Source organism: Lates calcarifer, linkage group LG3 (genome assembly GCF_001640805.2).
Source record: "Lates calcarifer isolate ASB-BC8 linkage group LG3, TLL_Latcal_v3, whole genome shotgun sequence".
NCBI classification, from domain to species: domain Eukaryota; kingdom Metazoa; phylum Chordata; class Actinopteri; family Centropomidae; genus Lates; species Lates calcarifer.
The window spans coordinates 11,466,928-11,494,736 of NC_066835.1; the positions used below are offsets into that span (position 1 = coordinate 11,466,928).

The 27,809-nt window shown below is 40.5% G+C and overlaps 3 protein-coding genes and 1 non-coding gene across 11 annotated transcripts; 1 reads left to right on the forward strand and 3 right to left on the reverse strand.

The window, feature by feature from the left end:
• Window positions 1–1,286: 1,286 nt before the first annotated feature.
• LOC108898125 (receptor-transporting protein 3) lies at window positions 1,287–3,059 on the reverse strand. The gene is made up of 3 exons (XM_018697998.2): window positions 2,955–3,059; window positions 2,354–2,525; window positions 1,287–1,924 (listed from the first exon to the last, which is right to left on the reverse strand). Exons 1-3 carry the CDS (start codon window positions 2,968–2,970, stop codon window positions 1,570–1,572), a joined length of 543 nt encoding a protein of 180 aa, XP_018553514.1. The 5' UTR covers window positions 2,971–3,059; the 3' UTR covers window positions 1,287–1,569.
• Window positions 2,956–27,764, reverse strand: si:ch211-199g17.9 (uncharacterized protein LOC108180085 homolog). Of its 7 annotated transcripts, none has more exons than XM_051066750.1 (11): window positions 27,646–27,764; window positions 27,032–27,076; window positions 26,874–26,939; window positions 25,470–25,544; window positions 25,212–25,259; window positions 24,978–25,032; window positions 23,834–23,923; window positions 23,675–23,738; window positions 23,518–23,584; window positions 23,256–23,381; window positions 2,956–3,065 (listed from the first exon to the last, which is right to left on the reverse strand). In XM_051066750.1, exons 1-10 carry the CDS (start codon window positions 27,659–27,661, stop codon window positions 23,272–23,274), a joined length of 636 nt encoding a protein of 211 aa, XP_050922707.1. In that variant the 5' UTR covers window positions 27,662–27,764; the 3' UTR covers window positions 2,956–3,065; window positions 23,256–23,271. The 7 variants fall into 7 exon arrangements, with proteins under 7 accessions (XP_050922707.1, XP_050922718.1, XP_050922705.1 ...); XM_051066761.1 differs by having other exon boundaries at window positions 23,256–23,386; window positions 27,646–27,761; XM_051066748.1 differs by having other exon boundaries at window positions 2,961–3,098.
• Window positions 9,645–22,608, forward strand: fam83hb (family with sequence similarity 83 member Hb). Of its 2 annotated transcripts, none has more exons than XM_018697997.2 (8): window positions 9,645–10,003; window positions 15,115–15,309; window positions 15,421–15,753; window positions 16,997–17,161; window positions 17,305–17,429; window positions 17,533–18,090; window positions 18,232–20,563; window positions 20,937–22,608. In XM_018697997.2, the coding sequence occupies exons 2-8, from the start codon at window positions 15,187–15,189 to the stop codon at window positions 20,955–20,957; spliced, it is 3,657 nt and encodes a 1,218-aa protein (XP_018553513.1). In that variant the 5' UTR covers window positions 9,645–10,003; window positions 15,115–15,186; the 3' UTR covers window positions 20,958–22,608. The 2 variants fall into 2 exon arrangements, with proteins under 2 accessions (XP_018553513.1, XP_018553512.1); XM_018697996.2 differs by having other exon boundaries at window positions 9,646–10,028.
• Window positions 25,768–25,900, reverse strand: LOC127142327 (U8 small nucleolar RNA). Its single transcript, XR_007812913.1, has one exon. It is a non-coding gene; the product is annotated as a U8 small nucleolar RNA (small nucleolar RNA).
• Window positions 27,765–27,809: the final 45 nt, after the last annotated feature.

The window sequence follows — 27,809 nt, forward strand, 5'->3', positions numbered from 1 at the left end:
TTTATTTTATTATTAACATTTTTGTTTAAAAATGCACAAACTGTTCTATTTTTTTTTTAATGTCACATTTTTTCATAATGTCACTAGCCTAGCTAGTTAGACAGCTATGCAAGTAGCTTGTGCAGCCTTGTTAAGGCAAATAAAAGCTGTTTGTGTACTATGGGTATTTACAGCAGGGAACTAGATGCCTGATTCAGATCATAGATTTTATACAGTCTATTCACTCCCATTCATTTCTATGTGGAGACCATGGATGTATTATAGGAACTGGAATACCAGACACCCATTCAAGTGACACCCAGTCACTTGAATGGATGTTTTCATATTGTCTTGTTTTAAGGATGTCTCTTTCATAATGGTAGTCCATGGGGAAAATGCTTTATGGGCCATAGGAGATTCTTTATTGCAATACCACAGGTAGTCACTGGTTCAAAGTGGCAGCAAGGCTGAGTGACAGTGCTGTATCCAGCTCTTTTAATACATTCATGGGCGAGACACATTTGGTTCCAGTTATTACTCAAGAAAAACTTGTCAGGAATATTTCAGTGTAACTGCATCATTACTTTTATACTGTTGTTGCTTAAGCTAACAGGATCTAACTGCATAAATCTGGTAGACATTGTTAAGCCTGCTACCTTAAGAGAAGTGTCAGTGGTTAAAAAAACGGTATGAAATATTAAGTGACACCAAATAAAATAAAATGTGACACACACAAAAAAAAACATTGAAATGAAGATTTCTATAATGCAATAAAATTAACTGAGTTGATGTGAGATTAAAGTAATGAAATAACGTTTCATAATGAGTTGAGTTTTAATTATTTATTTAATATTGATATATGGGGGACAGCTGCTTTCTTTCTGTAGCTACTACAATGTGGAAATACTCCATTACAAGTAAAAAGCCCTGCTCTTTGAGTTGTCACCCTTGACCACTTTATTACATCACTGGATTGTTAATTCTGATTTATGAATATATAACTAGCATGTTAATATTTTGTCTGGCCAAGGTGTAGATTAATCTTTAACTCCCATATATTCAATAAACCAATCTTTTGTTTTGCATCTGAAATCTTTATCTGCAAAGAAACTGGTAACTACAGCTATCAAATAAATGCAGAAGAGTAAAAATAACAATATTGAACTGTTGAGGAGTAGAAGTATAAAGTAGCATAAAACTGAATTAATAAGTTCAATAAGTACATTAGTTGAGTAAAAGTACTTGTTTACCACTTCACAATACTCATACCCAAAATCATGAAATAATCATACCCCAAAAACAAAACGTGGAACAGATCTTAACTTTATTAAAGCCACAAAATACAAAAACATACATATTAATATTTTTCTGTAATGATTATTGGTCCTGATTGTGTATTGCTGTGATAAAACACCGTTAACATAATAAAACACAGATAACCGTAATTAGACAACTACAAAATATTAGCAATAAAGAACGTGTGGAATTCTGCAAACCAGCAAACAACACTGTCACACTCACACACACAAACACACACACACACACACACACACACACACACACACCACACACACACACACACACACACTTCTAGTCCTCATCCTGACAGCAAATGCCCATGCGGCAGGCCTCACACAGGGTCTTCTCATGGGGTTTGGTCCACACTTTGGTAGAGCAGGCTGATGAGCCGCCATCGTCGTCGTCGTCGTCATACTCCCCGTAGCAGTTCTTCCGGATTTTGCTGATCAGCCGGAGCAAGGCCTCTTCCACTTCCTTCTTGGAAAAACCAGGGAGTTCAAACATGTCGTCTTGGCAACGGCGGCAGGTCTGACCAAAGGGCCGCATGATCACTGTCCCCCGGCCACGGCCACGCTGTAGCCGGTAACGGAACAACACCACCACCCGTGCTGACGGCCAGGTCTTGGAGCAGGATGCACACTGAAAACTGCAGGGAAATGAGAAGACAATTCATGAGAGGGAGGCCCAGAGGTATTCTCAGGTCTACAGCTATCCCTGCAGCTTATGAATGTTTGCAAAATGAAGTCAATCCTCCCATAATCCTCCTGTGAGTCACCATAAACATGACAACGTGCGGTTGCATTCTTTAATCAGGGTGAAGCTTTTCCACAGAATGACATTGTTTTATCACTGCTCATTTCGTCATATGACCTACATGAAGTTGTAAAAGGAATGAGGCAGTGTTTGAGAAAACATATCAACAAAATCTGTTTGCTCAGCCGCTACTGTTATTGCTGTTGTTAGAAAAACCAATTGGCTTTTCTTTTCTTTTCTTTTTTTTCACCATCTGACAATCTGAATATTACTGTTTGAGGTCATTTATCTCGACACTCTGAAAATATAGACAGATACATACTTTCCATAAGCACAGTGGCAGTAGACCTTCCAGCCTTTCTTCCTCTCCTCCTTGGTGACTTTGTCTGACTGACTGTAGTTAAAGTTGAGAGTCCACTGGTCTCCATAGTCGAGCTCGTTGTCATCACACAGCAGCTCATCAAAAGTCTCCAGCCATAAAGCGGGAACCCAGTCTGCACAAGTGTGAAAGAAAAAAAAGTTTGAGGAAAAAAGATCTAAGGTGGCTTTGTAGTCAATAAAATATAGATCTCTGTGTTAGTGAACACGAAGCAAAAAATTGCAGACTCTGCTCTTCCTGTGGTTAATAACCCAACTCTCGGCATGTACAAGGAAATGAAAGGAAGTTTCAAAAAATTCCGAGGCCAACCTAATATGTTGTTGACAGGTTTGCCGTTTGGAAATTAGTGCCACACCCTTCTTCTATCTTAACTAAAACTTAACATGAAAATGTAAGAAACGCTGTAAACGAGGCCGATTATAAACGCTGGAAACGTTGCAGCAATGGCAGCAAAAAGGCCAAAAACAAATGCTGCAATGCACCAAACTAAAAAGCATATTAACGCACAAGGAAAAAAAAAAAAAAAAAAAAAGTATTGTGTTACCTGTAGATCTGCTCATGGTGCAGGTTGGTCGGATTTTTAAAGGTGAAGCGCTGAGATGAAACGATGTTGTCTCTTCTGAATGTCTCCTCTGAATGCCTCTCTGCAGGCAGCCTGTATTTATGATGTGTCAGAACAGCTGATAGTCTGGAAAACGAAACTTAACATCACGGTTTCGCTTTCCAGTCCTTTGTGCACCGTGTGATGCAAAACAGACGCAACATCATTAGTATACACCTCTAACACAAACAAGGTGCTTTCCACGTAAGGATATGTTTCACCTTATTATTTTAATGTCCATATTTAACCACTGTCTTTATTAATTACTTGTGGTTGCCTGCAGAGAATTAGTTCAGCAGGCGTTACAATATATATATGAAACCCCCTAACTTCATAAGCTAGGGAAAATTTGACAATAAAGAAAAATAAATAAATAAAATAAACATGTAAAAACAAATGCAATACATTGTAATATTTTCTCCAAGCACCCTTTCTTATTTTCCTCACCACATTTCCTGTTTTCCTGTTGACATTCTTGCATAATCATGAGACGGGCTTATCTGTGCATTGTATTTACTGATGCAGTTTTTGTTTCATTTACAGAAAAATCTTTGTGATGCAAGTGAATTTCAGCCAGAACAAACTCCAGTCCTGTTCAGTTCTGTCCAGTAGAGGGCAGTATAAGACAGCTGCATACAGACAAAAACTGAAGTAAAACACAGATTAACACAATGGAAACGTGTATTTTAAGGAATCTTGGGATTTCCAACAAGCCATAGTTTCGTTTTCCATGAATTAAATTTCCACTCTTGGAATATTATTTTCTCCCTGATGACCTGATGAGATATATCAGAATGACACATCTGCCAAAACGCATGAAGTTCACAATTGCACAAGTGTCATAGGAGTTTTCACCTATAGAAATACGCCCAATCCCCTCAGGTGAAGTAATGCCAGAGCTATATCACACACGTAAAACAATGTGATCTTTAATTTATCCCTAAAGCCCAGATGACTAGTTTTGTTGTGTCAGAAAAAACAATGAAGAATACTTTAGTTTAATATAGTGTCACTGATGATAAATTAGTTACTGGTTACCTGAAAAGAAAGAGAAGCCAACAATACAATCAAGTTAAAGTTTTACTAATCTCACATACACTGTGTATTTTTGTACGCCCAGATATATGTAACTGCAGCATTATATAAATATGCAGGAAGCTGCAGTTTGTGGTGCTGTCAAACTGCACTGTGTTATACAGAGAGCTGTGTATAATCGTTACCCTCGCCCTCACTAAAGGGAGTGGGCAAAATGTTCAAAACACCTGTCAGTATTCATCAGCAAATGAAGTCCTCCATTATGACCTTTCAGTTGATGCTTCTCTAGAACAACAAAACCGAACATTATGACTTCCATGAAGGTTGGATTTATTACAGGGATGTTGGATTTGTTTTAATTAGATGCACTGGCAACTGGGTGAACACAAACAGAGATCATGTTGAAATAATAAAGCCATATCCTGCCTAGAATTTTTAAACACACTCCTCTTGACCAGTGTTTTAACTACTTTGTTAGCCTGTTGTGTTTAGTGACTGATATCCATCGCTGCATTGCTGCATGTTTTTGCCTCTATCAGCCCTGTCCACCTGTTTGTCTATAGCCCACATCTAAAATTCTTGGAAAATGAAATCCAGAGAGTTGTTGGTGTGAACACTAAACTGAGACTTTCAGTTGAATTTGAAAGAAGCTATTTCCCCCTTTCTTCTCTTTTTGTAAGTCCAAAGCACTTTTCACACACGTTTTACCTGTTTTAGGACATCATTAATCACCCAAGAACTACACATGGTTTTAACCTCAAGCACATTATGGACATTTGAACCTCCTGTAACAACCAGGAGTATTTGATGAGGTACTCAAGCAGAGCCATCCTGTCTGGTTCAGTTTCAAATAAAGCTTAAGTCCAAAGGTAAAGACCAAGCCTTAACAAGGTCCTTTGTGATATATGACAACCTATAATTCTGAAACGAGGATTTCTTTCAGTTGTTTAAATGGAAAGTATTCCTGAAATTAGCAAATGTGTTCATGTGCTCTTGAAATATTGGTTGTCTGCTGTTTCAAGATTCAGTTATTATTGATTAGTGGTATTAACAGTAAGTAACAATAATCTATGAACAGTGTGATGGTGTCAGGCTGGTTTGATCATCAGACCCTTGTTTATTCAGACTTGGATCCTGTCTGTAAAGTTATGCATGGTGTTTCCTGAATAATCATTATCGTCATTTCACGAGTGGCAATAATAGATTGGTAATGACAACACCTGTCACAGGTATGTAATGACGCTGTAAAATGACAAACCTTTCACACACTATGGGGACTTTCCTTCTACTTGAGCTGTTCACGGTTCATAGTTATGCTCCACCCAGTACTAAAAACTGATTGTAATGCTTGTCAGAGTCTCCTGACAAGGTGTGGAGCTGTGGTCAAAGCAGACACACACACACACACACACACACACACACACACACACATGCGTGCACACCCACATTTGATAAGACATGCAGGTTTGTTGGCTCATAAGACAAATCTCATTTAGAAGTACCTGACAGTGATTGATTATGTTATCTCTCATGACAAAATAATTATATAATCAGGTATCTTAGTTAGTTCACACACACACACACACACACACACACACACACACACACCACACACACACACACACACACACACACACACAATGGAAAAAAGGACCTGCACACGACGTGAAACGAAATATCATTATATGTCAGGTGGTAATGAGAGTGTAGTGTCGTCTCATCGACAACTAAAACACGGAGCGACACACACATAGCCACCCAGTTGCTGTGTAGTGTTAAACTGAGCGTGTGTGCACCTTTCCTCCCAGCACAGTGGTGTAAAGATGACCTCAAAGCCCGAGGCTCCAGAGAGTCACCTTATACTCAGGTGTGACATTACAGCGTGAGAAAAGCATGCTGGGTAAGCTCACAGGGCCACAGAGATGCAGGCTTCAGACAGAAAGAAAGAGAGAGACAAGACAAGAGCGCACTCACAGAGTAACCTTTGTGTTGCCTTTCTACAGCACTGAAGCAAATTTCTATTGATTCATGCAAACAGTGATTAAATCTACCCTGGAGCAAAAGCTGCATCTGTTACGGACACGCACCAGGTAAATTCAGGTGAAGGAAGAGTTCCACAAATAGTGTTAAAATACAAATAAAAGCATCCTCAGCATGTTGCCTGAAATATAAATGAAATGAAACTGGCCTGAAAACTGCTGGTGTTTTCTGATTCCTGATCCACTGAGCCGCTTGATGATTTGGCAACGGGGTGTATATAACATCAGCATTAGACTTAAAACTATTAAGTCAACATAAAAGTTCAGTCTTGACTTTGACGTTTGCCAATCATTTTTTTGTTTAAAAAACCCAAAAGCTGAAGGAATGAAAGATGTATGTTTGTATTTGTTGCACCTCTAAGGAAGGTAAAAACTCAGCATCAATGGAAGCAAATTAAACTCACAATATAGAGGGTGCTGGGAGTCCAATAACACGACCTGAGCTTCCTGTGTGGCTCTGACTCATGGCAAATATCATTTAAGTTTAGCTTTTTCATATTCACAATTTTTCTCCACAAGTTTTTGCTTTTCACACTGAGATTACCAAACCAACAACAACTCACAGCAAATGTTAAAACTGATTCAATAAAAGCAGCATAGAACATGTTCAACAGAGACTCAGCTTCCTCTCCTGATTTGATTTTTTTTATGAATGAATGAAAACTAGCGTTGAAATCAAAGGTAAGTTTATCATTGTTGTATCATTGTACTGCTGGCTTCCCATTAAATAATATCGGGCGGGAGAAGTGGGTCTCCTTCAAAAGTCAATAAACACCTCTTTGGTCTCAGTTGTGAGAAGGACAGTTCACACCAACCAACAAATTCTTCTACAACTGGATCATGACGGAAGGATGACCATGTAAGAGTCATCCGCATACTCAGAAACATATCTGTTTTTATAATTAATCTGACAAGCATTAGTGTACAAGACAAACAAAAGCAGGAAGGACGCAGCCCTGAGGGAACTCTGTGGAAGATAACAGACAACCATTCATTTCCCTGTTTATTAAAGAAATCAATTAACCAACAAACAGTGTTAAAATCCAAGTTCTATTTTAACAACAGCCTATATGCAGGGATGTGGGGTTGTATCCAATGAAGAGAAATCTATGAAGAGCAGTCTTGCATGCTTTTTGTTTGCTTCAAGATGTCTCAAAATAAGATTTAACAGAATTAAAGTAGCATCTTCAACTCCTCCTCTTTCCTTACGGGCAACGTGGAGATCATCCAGTCTAACCTGTGTCATATCTAAAATCAGGTTTTCATCAGAAACAAAGTGACAGGGCGATTATTTAACAGACATATTATGGCCTTTGCGTTCTTCATAATTCAACCAATAATTAAACATTTATGGGAGATTCTGGACCACAGTGTTAGATAGTGTTCTACACAACCTTTATCAAAACACAAAATGAGAAAATATCTTTAGGAAAATGGCGTTCAGTTACAGAGACTTGGAGAATCTGACAAGGAGCACTGAGGATTTTCTGGATGCCCAACACCTTGGTGCACGTCCTTTCTACATATCTCTACAGTTTGAGCTCTACATGTATAAATCTGCATTGTCAATATTGAACTCCAACAGCCATATCAATAAAGCTTGTTTGAATTCAAAAAGAGTTCAGATAAGACAGACTCCTCAGCCAGGCATACCGAGGTGCAGGCCAGGATTTCGCTTCTGCCTAGGTTCTGCCTGGACCTGTACACCTGTTCAGTGGCTGCCAGGTGACTCAGAGAGGGAGGAGGATGGGGAGAGAGAGGCCGAGCCAGAGGGGGGAGAGGGGGTATAAGGGGAGGGAGGGAGGGAAAAAGAGGTTGGGTGTGGTAAGATGCCTTGAGCACATTCCTTGGAGCGGCCGCACCCTGCATTTCAGAGTCTGTATACCTGCTAGTGTTTGTTATCTGAGCTCGTTCATGTCAGCAGACTTTCTCTGTTGGCACTCATGCTGCGTTCATCAGATATCATTTAACACACAAACACACAAAGTATTCTGTTTTTTTTCCATCACTCTGTCAGAGTCTATTTGTGACACTCACACAACTGTATGCAAACACGCAACTCTCATTTCATATCTCTGTCACACTGAGAGTTGCACATTTGCATGAATAGGAAAGGAGTAAGGAGGCACAGAGAGATCTCAGAAATATGGCTCCTGTGTGTGAGTGAGTGTCTAACAACTTTGTAGGACATGGGTGCTCAGGCAGACATTCAAACAGGAGGCACACCCTCAGGAGCAGGACTGAACACACAGTCATACGCATAAGTGTGTGCGTGTTGCTATCAGAGGGCCATGAAACAAGGTGTGTTCTGTCTGATGGACACGTTCCAGGACTGAGGACGGCCTAAAGAAAGCACACATACACTGGTGTATACTTTTCCCTGTGTAAATCTTGTGTTCATGTCACGATTACTGGCATATTTGTGTGCAAGTGATTGACACATAGTGGAGACTGAGAGTGAAAAAGAGAAGTAAATAAACAAAGATGCAAAGAAAGAGAGTGAATCAATCTGCGAAATTCAGTATCACCTGCAAACACTGCTTAATATAATTCAAGCACTTCATGCACTTAGCACTTTACCTGCACTATGTCTGCATGGCGATTAGCGACAGGCTTCCCAAATCCAGCCCATATTCAGGGAGGAGCAACTGAGCGGTGCAGCCTGAAGCGTGGAGGCTGGCTTTACACAGCTTTCATAAACAGCAGAAAGGGGAACTGTTGGGTGTCTACTGATTCAGCAAGAGTATTTTACCATGGAGAAAAACAACAGGTGACTCATTTACACAATGTTTCAGACAGGAACATGATCGCCAAAGAAACTATGTTATTCTTTAAAGAGAGCCCATGCAACTTTTTCTGAAGAGGAGCCGCTGTCTGAAGAGTCATAAAGCAAACTGATCACAGTAAAATCATATGCTGCAATATCTATCTGAATTTAGCTAAAAATGAGCTAGTATTAGCCACTGTAAGCTGGTGGTCATACCAGACCAGTTACAACTGTAAAAGCAGAAATAGTGTGTTTTACTGATGTGAATTCAGCTTTACATTTGTAAGTGAAAGATTGTGTTATTTCTGCATTCATAAACTATGAAGTGCGGCTTTAAACTGATGCTGGAGACTGCTAATCTTCCAGAGACTCAACACTCAAGAGGACAATCAAAAGACAAATGCATAGAAGGAATGACATTTTGCTGACATTTAACATTTAAATAGTATGAACACAAGAGTCAACGTAAGGTGCAAAATGATTATGTATGTTGCTGAGACAAAATAAGCGCAAAGAAAAAATTAAAATGTGCAAGGACAAAACAGAACAGTGTAAAGAGTCAGTGCAAGGAGAGTGAAATAACCTCTGATTTACTTGAACAAGACTGGCTGACACAAACTGACACATCCAAGAGGAAGTTTTGGGGGGAAAAATTTGGAGAAACTTCCTCCTCTGTTTGACAAAGACTAGATAAAAAAAAAAAAAAAAAAAAAAAAAAAAAAACACCAATTAGCAACCATGACATCAAGGCCAGCACTTTTGAAATATGCCACTGGGAGTGAACTTCCAATGGTCTTGTGTTCCCAGTGATCAACGGGTTAGGGAGGAGTCACACCGGTGGGAAAGCCCTGCCTTACAGGAGTCGCCCCGCTTCTTCCTCATTCACCGCGCTGTACTGTGCCGTAGTGGCGGCGGCTCCGGAGGTTCACACGCCGCGAGTGAAGCGCTCAACCCGGGCGCTGGAGTACGAGCTGCCTCGTCTCGACTGTGTGTTCACCGGCTGGCGGTTGAGGGGCTGCGCACCGGGGGAGGGTTTGGGTGGAGTTGTTACCCGCTCTGAGGAATGTGACGCACGGACGAAAGGAGAGACGCACACCGGCGGTTTCACTGGAGAAAGCGACACCCGTCGGTAAAAGGAAAAAAAGGAGGAGGCAAGTTCTGCAGCAAAGTTAGGAGGTACGAAATGGAAATAAAGACTGAAAAACTGTGGAAAACCTGGGACAGAGATATTCAGATATTCTGTTACATCCTATTCTTTGATATTGAGTCCTTTCCTGTTTTATTCTATCCATGTATTGCCTCCTGTCCTGATCTATTCTAACAACCACCATCCTCATTATATCCTGTTCTATTCTATTATATTGTGTCTGCTGTACTGTGTCCTGTCCTGTTTTCTCATCTTTTACCTGTATTCTTTGTCTCTTCTATTCTTTTCTATTCCTGCATTTAAAAAAGTGAAATGAATGTTATTTTCTTTGTCAACCGTTTGAAGTTTGTAGTGGATGAAGTCATCCAGGTAGCTGCTGTGCATTGCAAAACCTGAACAGTATTGTTATTACAGTCTAAGCACACAGAAAGCTCCGTGTTGGCTGGCTCAGACAGACTCTCTCGTCTCCAGCCCTTTGAAGACACTGAAGAGAGAGAGAAAGGGGGAAAACAAGTACTTGGAGAAGTAACATGGTCTCAGAATGTGTAGAGCTTTGTCTGTTCTGTACTGTAGGGAGCCGTGGGTGATAAATAATGCTTGAAAAGGCAGGGACACTTTTACAAGCATGTGTAATGGCTCGGTTTGCACAACGCTTTGTATGGCACTGTCATTAGGACTGACTTGAGATCCCTCTAATTTAAGGATAATTGGTGAGATCATACACATTTCCTGCCTTTTTAATCATACAGCTTTGTCTGTTATGCAAGGATGACACCTACCACATGTCATCCTATAGACTTATGGTCTCCTATAGGCTCTGATAATATCTTTACTGCAGACACGCATCAATTTTGTTTGCAGTTTTGACCCAAACAAGCAGCGTATTGATTTTAACTTCACCTTTACAGGCTTTGCCTCGATTCATTCAGTGACTCACTCCCCAGGAATAGTCCAACATGTGGTTATAATTTGAGGGAAAAACTTCAGAGTGCCAGCTATTTTGTGGTGCGTCAGTGGATGTGTGCTTCTTATTATAGGTTTCATCTTGTCACACCAGCCATATGGCCAAGGCTGCGTCCCATTCATAAGTTTGTTTGCATTGTATACATTACAGTGGGTCAGTATTTGCTTGCAAAGGTGGTATAATTCATGTATGAGCAATACTGTGCTATTGGGAAGCAATGTAGAAACATTTTTATGCCTTTATTGTTGGGTTTTCCACTCAAGATGACCGCAGACATTAAGGCATTTGGAACAAATGACGAGGACCTCGGTGGAGACCTGTTTTTCTAGCAGTGCTGCTGTGCAGGGGGAGGATATGTGCTGCTGTGTTCTCACATGCAGCATACATTCGCCTGACCTTCAGCCTGTCTTTTGTGTGGCATTCAACAGTTGCGCTGAGATGTGACGATATACAGAGAGACGTGTTGCGCTCCGTGGTTGCCTCCTATCTATGTTTGTGTGCATTAATCTGACATAAGTGGCACTGAAAGGTCCTGACGAGCATTTCTGGCTCATCCCTCCAAACTTGTTTTCAGGTATTCTTCTTTCACTGCATTCACAGCAAATTATCGTACAAAATGAACCAACTGAAGAGGTATGCCGGATCAATCATAGTGTTTGTTTAGTGAGGCGTGTTCAGATGCATGTGCGTATATGTGGGAAAGAGAGATAGAGAGAAAAACAAGAGTTTTTTTTAGTTTTGTGCTTGATAGTTTGTGTCTCCTCAGGCTTAATTCTCTTGATTCGCATGTCGAGACATAAAAATGTTCCCTCCCTCAGCTCTTCCCTCGCCTATCCTCTCCCTCTTCTCATGTCAGCGTTCAATGCAGGAATGCTGAGAATGAGCCATTTGCACGCCTAGCGAGCAAACATTGGGGCACATATTAATTTTGGGTTTATCAGCCTGGAGTAAGCTGCAGTTGGTTGCTGCCTGCCTGACTGTCCTGTGGTGGTTTAGTGTTTCAAACTGGCTTTTGTTTATGGTGCATTTAGAGCAGACTCGTCCCTTGTGTGGGCAACGGAAAGTTTTAGAGCTAAGGGAGGAACTGAGACAGAGAAAGAGAGAGCGAGATCTCCATCGTCATGTGTCACTTTCTACAGTTTGATGCTTACTGCAGTTGCTATAACAACAAACAAAGCAGTGGTATTTGTTTGAATTTCCTGTCAGCCAGGTGAGGTGGAGAGAGTCGGTCACGCTCCTTATATTGTGTCATTCTTCTGTTGCTTCCTTCTGCACAGACCCAGAGGTCAGGAGGGTGAATAAGACACCCCAAGGCTCTGTTTAGTGCTACTGTGCTCTTGAGTCACCCACTTAGCTCATACTCATCTCAGGGTTAGGACTGCACCCTGTCTTCTAAGGTTCTAAGGTTTTTTGGTAACTGTGAGACAATGACAGCATTACTAACCATTTCATAATTTGAAAGGCACTCGCAGTGTTTTTTTCTGAGGTTTACACATTATGACGAGCACAGGCAGGTGCACATCTCTCAGTTTGACTGTTAACACAAGTCCTCAGGTATGCACTTCACTGCTGCCTCAGCAAAATTCACTTGTATACAGATCAAGCCCCAGGCTGCTAGATTACTTTAAAATCAAGAACAAAACGAGGGAGCACTCGTAATTCCTCCATATTAGAAACTTGGCATGGGTAAAATTATTCCATGCAACCAGCATATGTGCCCAACATGCCTCCTTGCCCACCATGGAACCATGAAAGGGGAACAGCACACCACAAAAAGCCTAATTTCTATGTCCAGAGATGAGAAAGGAAACAGGATGTCAGCCATTTTGCAAGCAGATGAATCACCACAGAGCAGCGTGTTGGAAGTTATCCCCCAGGCTAGGCCAGGCCAGGCTACTCTGTGACTCACCAGTCCTCTGAGTAAACCGGGTTCTCCCAGTGATTGCGGGTTGGGACTTGGGCCCTTTGTTATCGCCACCGATTGCCAAAGTGTGCATGGAAGCTTACAGGAGACACGTCACATGTACTTTCAAAGTAGGTACACCTTACAAAACACCTACTCACTCACTCCCACTCTGACCCCACACACACACAAACACACACACACACACACACACACCCAGATCATGTACTCACGCTGTCAGTCAACCACAGTTCTTAAGACTGCGCATTTCCATGGTGATGTATCCACACAGTCATAAACATCCTGTTTCGACTACATGCTGCCATGTAGAAGAAACCCAAGTATATTCCCTGAGGTTTGCCAAGAGTTGAATACCTCTATTTTGAATATTAACCCAGATCTTGTTAACCCATCAGATGACCCATCCAATGTGCAGCTGTCAGGACCACATTGAATATGAATGAGGGGGCATCCTGGTTGCCTTAGTTGATGGTGCATAACACAAAGGCTATCTGTGCTGTGTTGTGGTTTGGAATTGAGCCTGGGACCTTTGTCACATCCACCTTTATTCCTTCCTTCATCTAATGCCAGAGAAAATGTTAGAAGTAGCAATTGTGATCTACTTTGTCTTTTGGAGGCAGATAAACTGCACAATGATGACTGAACCAGCTATAGTTATTAGAGTAGGAACTACATTGGTTAAGGCATTTTTTTAGACTAAAATGCCAAACTTTGCCAAGTTCCAGCCTCTTGTTTGTGAGGATTTGCTGCTTCTCTTTATCTTTGCTTTCCACCTGCCATTTTTCTTTCATTTACATTTTCTAACTGTGGCTTTGTGTCTCCTTTGGGTTTGGAGTAGTAGTTGTGAGTAGTAGGCTGTTGGTAAAGGATCACATGAATTTCTTCTCCCAGTATTGGAGAGGTCATCCCTCAGCCCTGTAGGTCTGTTGATAAGCTAAGTGAATCCTAAACTTTTCCGCTCTTTCTTTCTTAATCACACATTCACAACTTGTTACGTAATGATGGTCCTTTCACTACCTCAAATTAAAGTTAGTTCAAGTCATGACATAACTAATAGCCCGGTCATCATGTTCTCCTAAATCAATCTGCTTGCCACGACTGACAGATTTTTTTCAGGATTAGGTCTCAGCAGCAACTTGAAGCGTGACGCACCAGTGTGACGAGTTTACTGAGCAGAGATATGAGAGAACCTGTCTATACACCTCTTAATGACATTCCCACCTCTCCCTTACGCGTCCTTTTTCTCTCACTTCTCTGTCTTCCTTCCATTGTACGTTCTGCGTCCTGTTGTTTTTCTTTGTTCCTACCTATGTACAGTTTTCTCACAAGCCAGATTGAATTTCGTTTAATCAATGGTGCTATCACAACCAGGATATTTCATTGCTGAATGCAGCTCTCGTGTTACATTAAACTTGCAATTAAGCATGGAGTATGATGCCATAAATGAAAATTAAGTTAACTTTAAAAATCGTCAACTAAATGAAACAGAAAAACTGTTTTTTATTATTGTCCAGTGTCATCAACTTAAATATTTGATGGCATACTGTATGTTGTAAAAACTTATTTTTAGCTTATAGTGCAACTCCTGTTTTGTATTTGTATTATATTAATGATGTTAATAAAAAACAAACCATCAACCTCTCAGCAGGATACATAAAAGACATCTTAGTGATTATCAGTTCATAGAAGACTTTACACCTGTCTTTCCTAGACTGTATTAAGTTGTCTTGTGAACTTAGAAACATGACAGAAATTATTCTTGTTGAGATCTGTCACAACAACTGCTAAGATCTGCTGGAGTATAAGTATGTGGTATTGTGTGCCGGTAAAGGTGTGTTAATGAAAGGTATACTCACTAAAGTAACTGCTTAGGCTTTGACTCTGCAACAATGGACACTTTGTGTAAGAGGTCACTGGTAATCTGTCTGCCTGTGTATCCTGACATAAAAGCTTTCTTTCTCTCATCACTATATTTAGTTGAAAAATTAGTATTGTATATCACGGACAGAGGAGTGGTGTATTGTGTAGAATATGTGCAACTACAAAAGCAATGTGACTTAAACACATGAAAATAAGTTATTGTTTTGTGTACTTGGAAGATATTAATTTTGCTCTGAGATTTTTCAAAACCTAGAATGTGCTATTTTTCTAAATTACAAGAACAGACTGTACAGACAGGTTCATTTCTCTGTGCACTGACTTCCTTCTATCTGATTTTTCTACACAGGTTCAAATTCCTCCTCCCTCACCTCTCCTCATCCCTGATCCTTCACCTTTGACCCCACTCATCTCTCCAACCATGGCGCACCGATCTCAGAGTTCATCGATTGGTGATAACCCCCTTGACCCAAACTACCTGCCCCCACACTACCGTGAGGAGTACCGTCTGGCTATTGATGCTCTGATAGAAAATGACATACAGGTAACACTGCAGTTTTTTGCTTGTGTGATTTTGTGGTGTAAAATACATTTAAATGAGGTGTACATTGGTTTTATGATGTAATGAATTTGTATGTTTCTCCTGTCACACTAGGGCTACTATGAGTTCCTTCAGACCGCAGATGTGGTCAGTTTCCTGGCACAGTCGGAAATTGAATTTATCAAGTCCACAATCCAGATGCCCAGTCACGCTTCCAGCATGCCAGAGCTTACGTATCTTGAAGGAGTTCATGATGTTGATGGCTCCTCAGACACCTACTGGCCGGTGCAGTCTGACCTGGCCGCCCCGGGGCTGGACCTGGGCTGGCCACTGCCTCAGCACAGCTTTGTTGGGCCCACAGAGGTCACCACTCTGGTCAACCCCTCTGACCCAGACATGCCAAGCATCAAGGAGCAGGCCAGGAGACTCATCAAGAATGCACGTCAAGTGAGTAAAAGGGATAGATGTGTTAAACTTGCACATCCAGTTTGCTTTCAACAGGTATTTCTGAGAATGAGATCAAAGGATTCCACGTGTATAAATGCACATTTATTCAATGTGGTCAAATACAAATACGCTACATGTTTTAGTGCTGAGGCACATACTCCTCTTTCTCATGTCTGATCTACAAGTGGATGGGTGGGAAACACACGGTATAGGAAATTAACATGCCATTTATTACTTACAATATCTTCTTTCTCTGTCATATCAGTATGTACTGTACAGATCAAGTGTTATCTCTTCATGAAAAGAAAAGAGTTGAGATAAAAGGATGCCAGCGACTATTGCATGAGTGTGTTATGCTATCTCATTGTTAGTTTAATCTTACTTTTATCTGTCACTGCCAGCTCTGCCACCACTCCCTTTCAGAACGAATTTCCATCTGGCTAGCCTTTGGCTAAATTAAAAATAAAATTAACGCACAGTGTAAATGCCAAATGTCATAAGCAGTCAAACCTGTTGGGGTGGTGGGTCATGTCACTATCTGTCTTCCATCTCTGTCTGTGTGCTTGGAGAGCTCATCTGTCACTTTTGAACAAAATTGGAGTGTGTCTCTCTCATGCAGTAAGTTAAATGTTTCAACGTGCACACAGAGGGCAGACAGGTTCTAAGAGAGAGAGCAGTCACTCATTTTACAATACCATGTTTGTTATGTAAATTTAGAAGGGACTGACCCACATTGTGGTGCTGATATGCTGGGCGTAGTTACACACACATTTTGTTTCAGTTATTTTGTTGGTAGGTTTTATTCATTCAAGAGCTGAAGTAAACGTACTTTTTAAATGCAGACTTAACCTCTGTTCACCTGTGAGAAGGCTAACTTCATTACGGTGAACAGTGTTAATAATGTTACTGAATAAATTATAATCTTACTTAATATTCACAGTTTCAGGAGAAACCTTTACGCAATCCCATCAATAGTGTCATAAACCTCTACATACTGTGTTACATACTGTCCTTTTTAAGAGTATGATGTTCTATGCTTTATCTTCTCTGCTGATAAACACAAACAACTATCACTGCCAAAGTTCCTTCAAATTATGTAAATGTTCAGGTATTGCAATTTTAAATCACCTGTTCAGGTAATCAACAGAAACTAGGCTACAAACGATTTTAAAGCCAGACTAGTAAAGACCTTATTATACTGAACAAACCCTGACTGGTTTTCTTGTTTGCTCTTCTGTTGCAGGTTATTGCTGTGGTGATGGACATGTTCACAGATGTTGACATTTTTGCTGACCTCTTGGATGCAGCGGGACGCCATGTTCCTGTTTACATTCTACTGGATGAGCAGGAAGCTCATCACTTTGTGTCTATGGTCATCAACTGCAAAGTCAACTTGGACTTAATTCCTGTGAGTTTTCATTACATTTCCTCAAAAGACTGGACGAACGCTTGACTATCCTGTGGCCTTAATTGTCATTTTTATTTAGTTGTAACACATTTTCACTAAGGCTTATATGTGTCCATAACATGTTTGAATTTTTGCTTTTACAGATGATGCGTGTCAGGACTGTGGCAGGAATAACCTATTACTCCCGCACAGGGAGGTCATTTAAGGGACAGGTGAAAGATCGTTTTCTGCTGGCTGACTGCAGGGCTGTACTCAGTGGGAACTACAGGTGAGTCATTTAACTATATTAATTATAAGCTTATTTAATTCAATTGAAGAATTAAAAGACTTACAAACTATTCATTTTGTAAATGCAACCTATTTTCTTATAGTTTCATGTGGTCCTATGAGAAGATCCACCGTTGCATCGCCCACCTCTTTCTCGGGGAGCTGGTTGCCACCTTTGATGAAGAGTTTCGCATTCTGTTTGCTCAGTCAGAGCCTCTAGTCATTGACCCTTCAGATGGAGCACTTGCTATATCTGACACCAGCAACACCAGCAGTTACTTAAGCAGCCAGTTTGGTTTGAAGAGGACCCAGTCTTTGCGTAACCCCATAAATTACCGAAGGCAGCCTGAGCTTCCCTCTGCCTTTCCCTATGGAGACTCTGATCGTAATCTTGCACTTCCTTTCCGGAGGAACGACCCATTTCGTCACACCATTGAACCTGGGGCTGGAATTACAATTGGGAAGTATTCCCAGCAACAGTTTCGTCTGCAGCAGTCCTTCCTGGAGCAGGGTAGATCCATTGTGTCCAGGCAGATGGAGATGACTTCCAGTGCATTCAAGAGGCACAGCTATGCAGAGGGAACCCAGGAAAACTACACATCTTCGAGACAATACATGAAGCACAGAGTCATGAATAATCTGGACGAGACAGACTTACACAGGTAGTTACCCTTTAAGCAGTTACAGCTATTTTGAGACTGAATTTTTCAGTCATCACATCTGTCACCATCTTGTGTGACAAGTCTTTACACATAACTGAATTTATGATCAAACAAATAAGAACCACTGTATTTTCTTTACAGGGAGCAAACCCAAACTAGCCACTACTACAGTGAAGGGCCTGGGCCTGGTTCTGGCCATGGACACTACGACAGACTTCGAGGTCATCCTCCACACCTCTCCATTGACCAATACTCAGACTCAAGCTTTCGCTCAGATCTGGAACCTCCTCCTGGAAACTATGGCCGAGACTACTTTTCATCTGAGGACTTGAGAGGACCTGATGGGCAGCAGGCACCCCCATTAGCTGGGAGATATGGAGGAGGTTCCTCCCATAAGAGGCCAACCATAGGTCAGGCATATGCCTGCCAGAGCTCACCCACGCAGCCTCATCCACCAGAGAAGAAACAGTTTCTCAAACAATCTGATCAAGAGCACGATCAAGATGCAAGTGTTAAGCAGGGCCTGAGGAGTTGGAGAATCCACTCCTATCTTAGCACATGTGAGGATGGTGGAGAAGAGGGTCTGCCTCAGCCTATGGGGCCTGATGCATTTGAAGATACTCCACCATCTCAGCAACCTTCTGCTACTGAAATTTTGGCTCCTCGCTTTGGAATAAAGGACCCACCTAATGTTCCCCCAAAGCCCAGACCAGATGTCCTGAGACCACGCTTTGGAAAGCCCAAATTACCTGAGAGCAGCAATACAGACTCTGTCAGTGACTTTAAGTCGTTCGCACTGAATAAGAAAGAGAGGGAGGTGGAGAGGGAAAGGGAGAGAGAACCAGACAGGTGTGCAGCAAAGGAGGCAGGTGTGGATAAGGAGGTAAAAGACACTCCAGATCTCCTCCTGTCCAAACATGAATCATTCCGCACACGTATTAATCCTCTCCTTCAACGTAGCTCTCGTCTCCGTTCCTCGCTTATATTCTCATCTTCCAAGGCAGAGATACACAGTAGTAGTCTGGGATTAAAACCAGCGACAGAAGAAGATGAGGAGTTAGACACAGGGCGCACTTCCTCAATTGTGGCCCAGATTCTAGAAAAGAGGAGGTCATTGTCCCGTGAGCCTTTTGAGTGGAGAAAGAAAGCTGAGGAAAAAGATAAGGAGAAAGAAAAGGAAAAAGAGAAAGGAGAAAAAGAGAAGGAGAAAGAGTGCCAGCGAGAGGAAAAGGAGATTCGATTGAGAGATGAGGCTAAAGCAAAAGAGGAACCTAAGAAAATCGACGTGGAGATAAAGACAACAACTGTTGAAAAACCTGAAGTCACAACATCATCATCTCTGAACATGAATGACCCGGCCAGTCGACTCCAGTATTTCAAAGAACTGGCTGCCAAGAGAAAAGCCTCAAAAATGGATACAGAGTCATTGCAAAAAGCCCCAGAGCCTGCTGAAAAAAAGCCAGACCTTTCTGAGAAACCTGCTCTTGACACTACAACAATCCCAAGTATCCCAACTGTCTCTGTCAGTTCAGCAGAACCTGAACCAAAGAAGCCAGACATTTCTGCAAAACTGGCAGAGCTCACTCGCAGATCCTCACTTAGTTCTTCAAAACCACCAATAATCGCTACCAAGCCTGTGAGCTACCTGAAGCACTCTGAGACATCTCAACCTCATAAAGAGGAAAATGCCTCAGATGGTCAAAAGAGGGATATATTAAAATCTTTGAAGCCTCTTCCTTCACCTAAGCTCTTCAAGAGGGATCAGCTGAAGCTCAAAGGACTGAATCCTCGTCGCATCTCCTGTGGCGAGGAGATTCTGACCACAGACGCTACAGATGCAGAGAAGAGTGAAATGAAAAAGAGCCGCTCGCAGAGTTCTTCAACTCTGCCACATGATGACTCTAAGGAAGGACTCCAGAAAATTATGGGATCTAATACATCCATCAACACACTCGGTGAAGGAAAGGGTGAGGGTAAGACACTTGACTTCTTAAAGAAGCAGACTCAGCGGCTAAAGGGCTTCCTTGGGCCCAAGGATAAAGAAAAGAAATCTTCAGGAGACGACAAGGGCATGAGCACAGTCAAAGAAATCACTGATGATTCAAGCAAAAAGCAGAGTCCATCAGCTAAAGATACAAGCTCTACCACTACTGAACAAACTACAGCCAATCACAAGACATCAACGTCAGGCCCATCCCGATACCAGGCCCCAGGCAGCTCTGTTTTGTTCAGCAGCAACCTACGAGATGACACCAAAGTCATTCTAGAGCAGATCTCAGCCAACAGCCAGAAGAACCGACTGGAGCGAGAAGAAACAGGAGGAGACAGTGACGGCGGGGAGAAGGGGGAGAAGGGGAACTCCATAAAAAAGAATCGGTTTCTGCGACCGACGGGTAACGTCCAGGAGCGGGAGGGATTGCTGAAGAGGATAGAGAGCCTGAGGAAGGAGAAGAAGGTGTACAGCCGCTTTGAGGTAGTCTATCACTGCAAGGATGATGTTTACAGCATAGATGGATAGCATAGAAAGAAATATAACAAATGCAGTGTAATAAAAAGTAGAGCATGTATAATTTAAAGAATGAAATGTGATAACAATTTCCGCAACTTTCTGAGCCATAAAAATAGTCAAGATATGTTTAAAATCTTGTTTAAATATCCAGAAACTTTTGGATTTTCAATTAATAATTTCAGTTTGAAAATGGAAATAAGTCTTTGAAATGTATATGAACAAACATGAGTTTTTAGTGATTTTTTTTGAGGAAGAGGAGGAGGGAGAGGACAGACAAAAATGGCTGGGAGTTCATACTCTGTTGCATTCATTGTTATCTCTGTTGTTCTGTTAACAGATGGGGAATAGCCTGGGATAACGAAAGATGGAGGAGCGACCTTTTAAATGGAAACTATTTATGCAAGACGATCAAAAAGATCCATTGTCCATGTGTGCCAACAACACTATCAAAGTACCTCTGTGGCTCAACACTGCAGCCTTTCCTGGATTTTCACACAAAGTAATAAAACTTGAAAAGACTAAATATATATAAATATATAAATGCTGAAAACAAACTTAAGTCATTGAGTTTGGAATGTGCCCATTTGCCAAGACCTGGTACCACTTCTACCTTATATGGTGAGAGAAAGCAGAGTGACTACTTGTATACTGGCTGCATGGGCTGATGTTTCACCAACCAGAAAGAGGTAGGGCAGTTTACCTATAACTGAGCTTGTATGAACGTGACTGAGGCAGTTAAGAGGATAAGAGAAAGACAGTACATGTTGCAGCCAGCGGAAAGAAACGAGATACACGCCAGGCAAAAAACATGGCAGTGAATGACTGCACATGTACAGTACCAGTGTTGTATGTTTCTGCATGTAGGTGTGTGTAAATGGGATGGGAGAAAGTGTTGCTGTGGATTCACCATGTGCCAATGACCCACTGGGGGCATTACCAAAGTGAGAGGGACTATTAAAGCTGAGCCCAGAAAGAAAAGATGACAATATGAAGATAAATAGAATGAGAGCTGATGAAGGGTGAAATTTTAAGGGTGAGTCTGTGAAATTGTAGGCAAAGCTAGGAAAAATTTGATTCAGAAAGTGAGAAAAACTGGTTTTATAATATGTAATTCTAATGTTGAGCCAGTAGCAGTAGAGTTTTGATTGAAAGTAGAGCCTCTAGTGAACTTCACCCTCTCAAGAGAGTGTTATGTACCTTTCTATTAAGGCGTGGACCCACTTCTCAGGGTTGAAAATGTCAAGTAACCATTCAAGACAGGGGGCCTAACAGCTTGCATGGTTGGAGGAAGGGAGTTAAATACATATATGTGTACTAGTCTTTGTGTTATGCAGCATAAATAAAAATGTTAAGAATTTACAGTTGAAGTACACCTGAACCCCAATTTTTACATGACTCAGATATGTTGCTTCCACTGGACTTAGTGGATTAGTCATCACTTCTTGCGAAAAGGAAAAGTAAAAGGATAGGTGCATTTTGTGTACTGGAGCAGGGCCATGCCTCCTTACATAAGGCATTTAACTTCTGAGAACTACGCCCTGCCAGGACTTCTAACTCTTTTGTTGTCTGTAAACACTATTAAACCAAAGATTTTGTTATATGGTACAGTTCCCAGGCTGTTAGAGAGCTCGACTGGGCATCAAACTATTTAATGTTTAGTATGTTTTCTTACAGCACATTAAAAGATTGGAAGATCTATTGATATACGCAAACTTCAGGGGTTATACTCTTTTCTATGCAGGCTTATATTGTACATATTTATATTAAAAAGGGCTTGTTGATATTATAAGTAACAAATGCAATTATGATAACCCTGACTGTACTATCAACGTGCCTTATGTCCGTTTTTGATTAATGTAAGTTGTCTGGTATTGGCTGTAAAAAGTAATTGGCATTAATTAGGGGAAATCAGTTGCACAGGGTGAATGTGTTTTTTAAACCTCAGATAGTATTACATTGTATTTGGAATACTGCAGAAAGTGTTTTATTAAATTGCTTTAAAACCTGAAGCTGAATGTGGCTGTGTGTACATGTATACAGTAAGTGTGTATATTGTACTGAATGCCTGTACTGTTTTCATTTATAGGTTCTTTAAGATACATACAATAAGATCCTTTTGACAGCAGTGTCATAACAACTAAAAACTATATTCTATAATGTAATTTAATAAAATATAAGAACACCTTGCTATTGTTTAAATACACAATATTCAAGTAAAATGAACATAGTACCATATATGACACTACTACTGGCATCCACCTATCTGAAAAACACCAGTCACCAGTCACAGAATATAAAGTTTCATAAATACATCAAATTTAAATATACTCTGCGATAAACTGCGTCACAGAAACAAGCCCATGCCTCACAGAACAGCTGATATAAAAGCAGTAACTACTCAGAGAAAAATACAGAAGGACAGGCAAACATCTCATCTGGATGTCATTGGTATAAATCAACAAATTGTGACTAAAATTCTGGTTATTTTCATCTCATTTCAAAGTCAACTGAAGTTCTGTTTTTCGCTGTGCGGGTTTGGCAGGATTGCACAACCCTTGGGCTGGTGAAACCCAGAAGCATTATAAGGTTTTCACCTGATAAAAGGGAGGAGTGTTAAAAAGTGCCTCAAGCTGGGAATAAAACAAAAGATTATTACCTCTGATTCTCTAGAACTACCACTGCACATGTAGTTTTACTGCTCCTGAGTCTCTACAGCCGACTGCCTCTGTTTCCTCACGTCTTCTAGCTCTTCGTTGATTCGGTGCAGCTGAGCCAGCTTCAGCTGTTCTACAAGAATCACAGAGCAAGACCACATCAGAGGGGTCAGGAAACACTTTATTCATGCATGTACAAAAGGAAATGTTGGACTGCATGTTTGCTTACAGAAGAAAGGGCATACATTTTGAGTGGGCACTTACCAGCTGATAGCAGCTGACTTTTTATATTCTCAGCATTCTCTATTTCATCTGGGAGCCTCTCTGGAGTCTGAATAACAATTTAAAGGACAACACTAATTAACAAAATCAACAAGTCACATTTTGATCAGGAATTACATAAATACAGGAAAAAACGTACAAAGATAGAGTGTAGATTCTTGTGCTGCTCTATCAGCTGATAGAGTTGGTTTTCAAACTTCATCCTGCAGAAAAAAATGGTATAGATATAGCATTTTCAAGGCTGTTTGATGGGTGTTGCTTGAAAACATCATAAATCACCATCACTTTTACTAGGTACCTCAGCTTCCGGTGTTTAAGCTTGAATTCCTGGATTTGACATCTGTACTGTTCTAGCAGTTCTTCACTTTTCTTATTCTGTTCTAACTGCCTGCAAAACACACACAATCCATCACCCAGTGCAATGTACCAATAATTTATAAATGTCATAACCTCCATAGTACCATTAATTCACCTAGCCTCAGAGTGTGTTCAGTAGACCTGGCACAAGGGTTTGATTTATTTAATATGATTATCATTTCACATCAATGATGTGCTGTTCAGACCCTACATCTCCTTATATTATGACATTTGATCTCATAAACAATGTAAACAATGAGCTGAGTTCATCTCCAAGTAATGTGCCCATAGGAACAAATATGTTACAATGCAGATGATCCTGTAACACTACACAAAATTACATAACAGACTGAACCCATGTACTGCCTGAGAATGCCATGTATAGTATAAACAATCTCACAAAACTTAAATGCAGTCTGTACTGCATTAAGTATGAGGATGTGCCTGCAAGTCACATGTTTGAATATGGGGATTAGATAAAATAGAACTAAGTAAACAATAAAAATAAACATAAAAGCTTAAAATGAAAAAAGAAAACACTGAGCCACAGAGATGTCAAACATTTAAATAAAGGAACTGAAGGAACTGTGTCTTTTCTGCCAAAAATAAATCTATGGCTGACATCCTGGATGCTTAAGATGCAATGCACTCAATAGCTCTAAAAGGAAAACAGCAACTGGAAATGATGGAGGTGACTCTTGTCAATATATACCACTGAAAGAAATCTTTACAAAAGTTCACACTCTATGTTTATTTTAAAAGTGTCAACATATTGTATGTATGCATATGCATATAACTTACACAGCTTATGAAAGAAGTGGGAAAAAAACAGCAGAGGACTAATTCAAGTACAGTTAAGGTTTGACACAAACATTTTATCAAGGAGAAAAAAAATCATATATAAGATGCTGCTATGATAAATTACTGCCACCTAGTGTTACACATCATAAACACACAACTGAGGTCTCACAGCAAGGAGAAGGAAAAATGTGGGTCATGTTCAGACTTCAGCAAAACACTGAATCTCACTTCTCACAGCTGAAGACATTCAATGATCATATTCACCTGGTTAGTGTGGTGCTCACCTGGAAAAGTCCTGATCAGACTCGTCACACTGGAACTGCAGCTTCCTGCTCAACTCTAAAAACACCAGAAACAAAAGAGCTCATCAGGTTATTTATATTCACTGTCCTGCGTATTTACAAAAGATGACAACTTGTTTCCAGACATGGTTGACCAAAAACTTAGCTGTGTATGGCATCAAAACAAACAAACTGTGATTAACTATACATGTCAAATTGTTTGTAACCAGCAAGTACCTTCTTTTTCTTTGTGAATTCCCTCAAGTTGGTAAGCTTCAGTTTGTACTGCAAAAACGAAACAAAATGGCTGGTAATAATATTAAATAATCAAATTATTATTGGTACATAATAAACACACCTAAATGGTTGCCTAAAAATACTGCCTACATTTAGCAAATCTTTGACAACATCTCAGTAACAGGTTCATATGGTGAGTACAATAAGTCTACAGTATGTAGATCAAAGAAAATTATTAATGATGGTTTTGTGTCTTACAAGTTGCCAGCTCCTTCTGCAAAGAGTCACTGACAGATTTGATTTCCTTAATTTCTTCTTCCAGGACTCTTTTACCTTGAAAAAAACACAATGTAACTTAACCATGTGCTGTACTGTGAGTAGTTCAGCATTCACTTAATATTCTGTGAAAGATGATATAGCATGTCATTGATTAATACTTACACAACTCTTTCTAGTACTTATGACGCCTAATATCAGTTTTAATCAGACAGTATATACACTGATCAACACATAATTGCTCAAACTGCTTTAATCTATTACATTTTAACAGAGAAAAGTCAGAATGGACCTTGTAGGGTGTTGCTGTTCCCTACAAGGTGGAGATATTAATCATACCTCATGAATCTCCATTCATCACGTTCTGATACTCCTTGTTAGGAGTAACAGGTAAGGATGTACCTTACTGACGATACCAAGTACTTGTCTTGAGACCGGTTATAATCTCTACGTACGGCTGTCTCACTCATGGTTTTGACTTCATGTGGTCGTGCTGAACATTTACTTGTTTCATGTAGTTAGACGTGTGTATCTTAAACTCAAACCCTCATTATGTGGTTTGTAAAGGTTTTGGTTCTATATGCTGTCATTTCTGTTAAACCTAGAAGAAAACGCGTGTTCATTTGCATATCGCCAGCAAACCTAGGCTTCTTATTGGTGCACATCACCAGACAATTTAATCGAACTGCGACCTTTATGTTGAACTGTTTTCACCGTGTACGGGCAGTTTATCTCATCGGGACATCCGACACGGGGTTCACGTGGTCGTTTTTGGACTGCTTTTGATGAAATTGAAGAATAAAGTCAACGCAACTTAAAAGCGGAAGAGGAAGTGGAACTTAACAAAGACTAACCAAAGTGTCAAGATATATATCTCTCACATCCGAATATGGCTAAGTTACTGCCAGGAATTCGCGCTGGGTTGTACAGGACACGAGATATATGTTAAGTGCTGGAGGAATTCGTTGACCAGATAAATAGTCTGCCTAATACTACAACTGTATAATACATTAACCGTCGATGTGCCCAAGCACCACACCACAACGCCACACACGAGCGACACAAATGCGATTCATTACGAAGACGGAAGAACCCGACAGCTACTTCTCTGGCTTCACCTGTACTCTTTGGAATACCGTGTCGACACCATAGGACTGTCAATGGTCGACACAACACAAAGCAAACATGCTTAACAGCGAAACTTTGAAGTAGAAATGTTTTACAGTAATGTACCCATTAATATCAGTGTTCTAAATAAAATTACAGATTGGTGACTTTCCAAATAAATGACAATAAAACTACACTAAACATTAGGGAGCAGTCAACCCTTGTTCTATGTGAAGCCTTTTGCTCAATGAAATAAGTCAAAAGTCAGTCAAACACTACCTTGTTGAAGCCTCCTTAGTTTGTTCATCAGCTGTTCAACTTTGGGCTCCTGAGTGTCTCCACCTGCTGGAGCAGGACATGAAAATGTACCAGCCTTATTACTTTTCATTTTTAAAGTTTACTTTCATTTGTAGTCTGTGCATCTTTGACTTTATTACCTCCTTTCAGTGGTGTGGTATTAATCATGTCCTCGACATTGAATTCTGTTATGGAAAGAGAAGGAGATGTCAAATGAGAGAAAACTTGTCTTACCTTTCATTATTGTCTTATTAACCAGCTAAAGGTGCCAAGCCAATACATATGTAACTTATCTTCGGGTTACCCTGAGTAGCCACATGGCCAAAAGTTCGGAGAGTTTAGGTTAACTTAGAACTTTGTGTACAGTTGAGGGTTTGTCTCGGCCCAGATTGAGCTGCTACTGTTAGTGCTAACATTAGCCAAATTGAAATCTAGCTAACGCTAGCTTAACGTTTTAGCTAAAAACTTCGTATTTCGTTTGCTCAACACCAATTATTTTCCGAAAATAAATGGACATAGAATGCTACCTCATTAGCGATAGTATTTTGGTGATTATTTACCACGTGAATGTCTTTTCTGCGTTATTATTATCACCGTTTTATTATTTTAAGTTCGCAGGTAATGCAACAGAGCCGTTAGATCGATGCTACCATTTATACAGTTATCTGCAAGGCTTCTTGTGATGTTAAGTATTTTTAAACCGGTGTATCAACTATATTTACCTGTATCTCAGCTTTATATAACAACATCTAACCTGTCAGTTTGCTCATGTTTATCCAGCCAAGGCAGTGTTTTCCTCAGGTAACAGCAGTATCCACTTTTCCCTTGAGTTCTGACTGAAGGGACATGCGCACGAGGACAAAACGTTTAGCGCCTAATACATAAAAGGTGCGCGTGGATCACAGTAGCAGAGATAAA

Coding starts and splice junctions, on each gene's coding strand:
- LOC108898125 (XM_018697998.2), bottom strand. Junction 1,925..2,353: donor TGCCACTGTGCTTATGGAAA/GTATGTATCTGT, acceptor ATTTCCCTGCAG/TTTTCAGTGTGCATCCTGCT.
- si:ch211-199g17.9 (XM_051066750.1), bottom strand. Junction 23,924..24,977: donor TCTGATCAGGACTTTTCCAG/GTGAGCACCACA, acceptor TGTGTTTTGCAG/GCAGTTAGAACAGAATAAGA. Junction 23,739..23,833: donor CTTAAACACCGGAAGCTGAG/GTACCTAGTAAA, acceptor TTTTTTCTGCAG/GATGAAGTTTGAAAACCAAC.
- fam83hb (XM_018697997.2), top strand. CDS start 15,187: ATGGCGCACCGATCTCAGAGTTCATCGATTGGTGATAACCCCCTTGAC. Junction 15,310..15,420: donor TGATAGAAAATGACATACAG/GTAACACTGCAG, acceptor CTGTCACACTAG/GGCTACTATGAGTTCCTTCA. Junction 15,754..16,996: donor TCATCAAGAATGCACGTCAA/GTGAGTAAAAGG, acceptor CTTCTGTTGCAG/GTTATTGCTGTGGTGATGGA.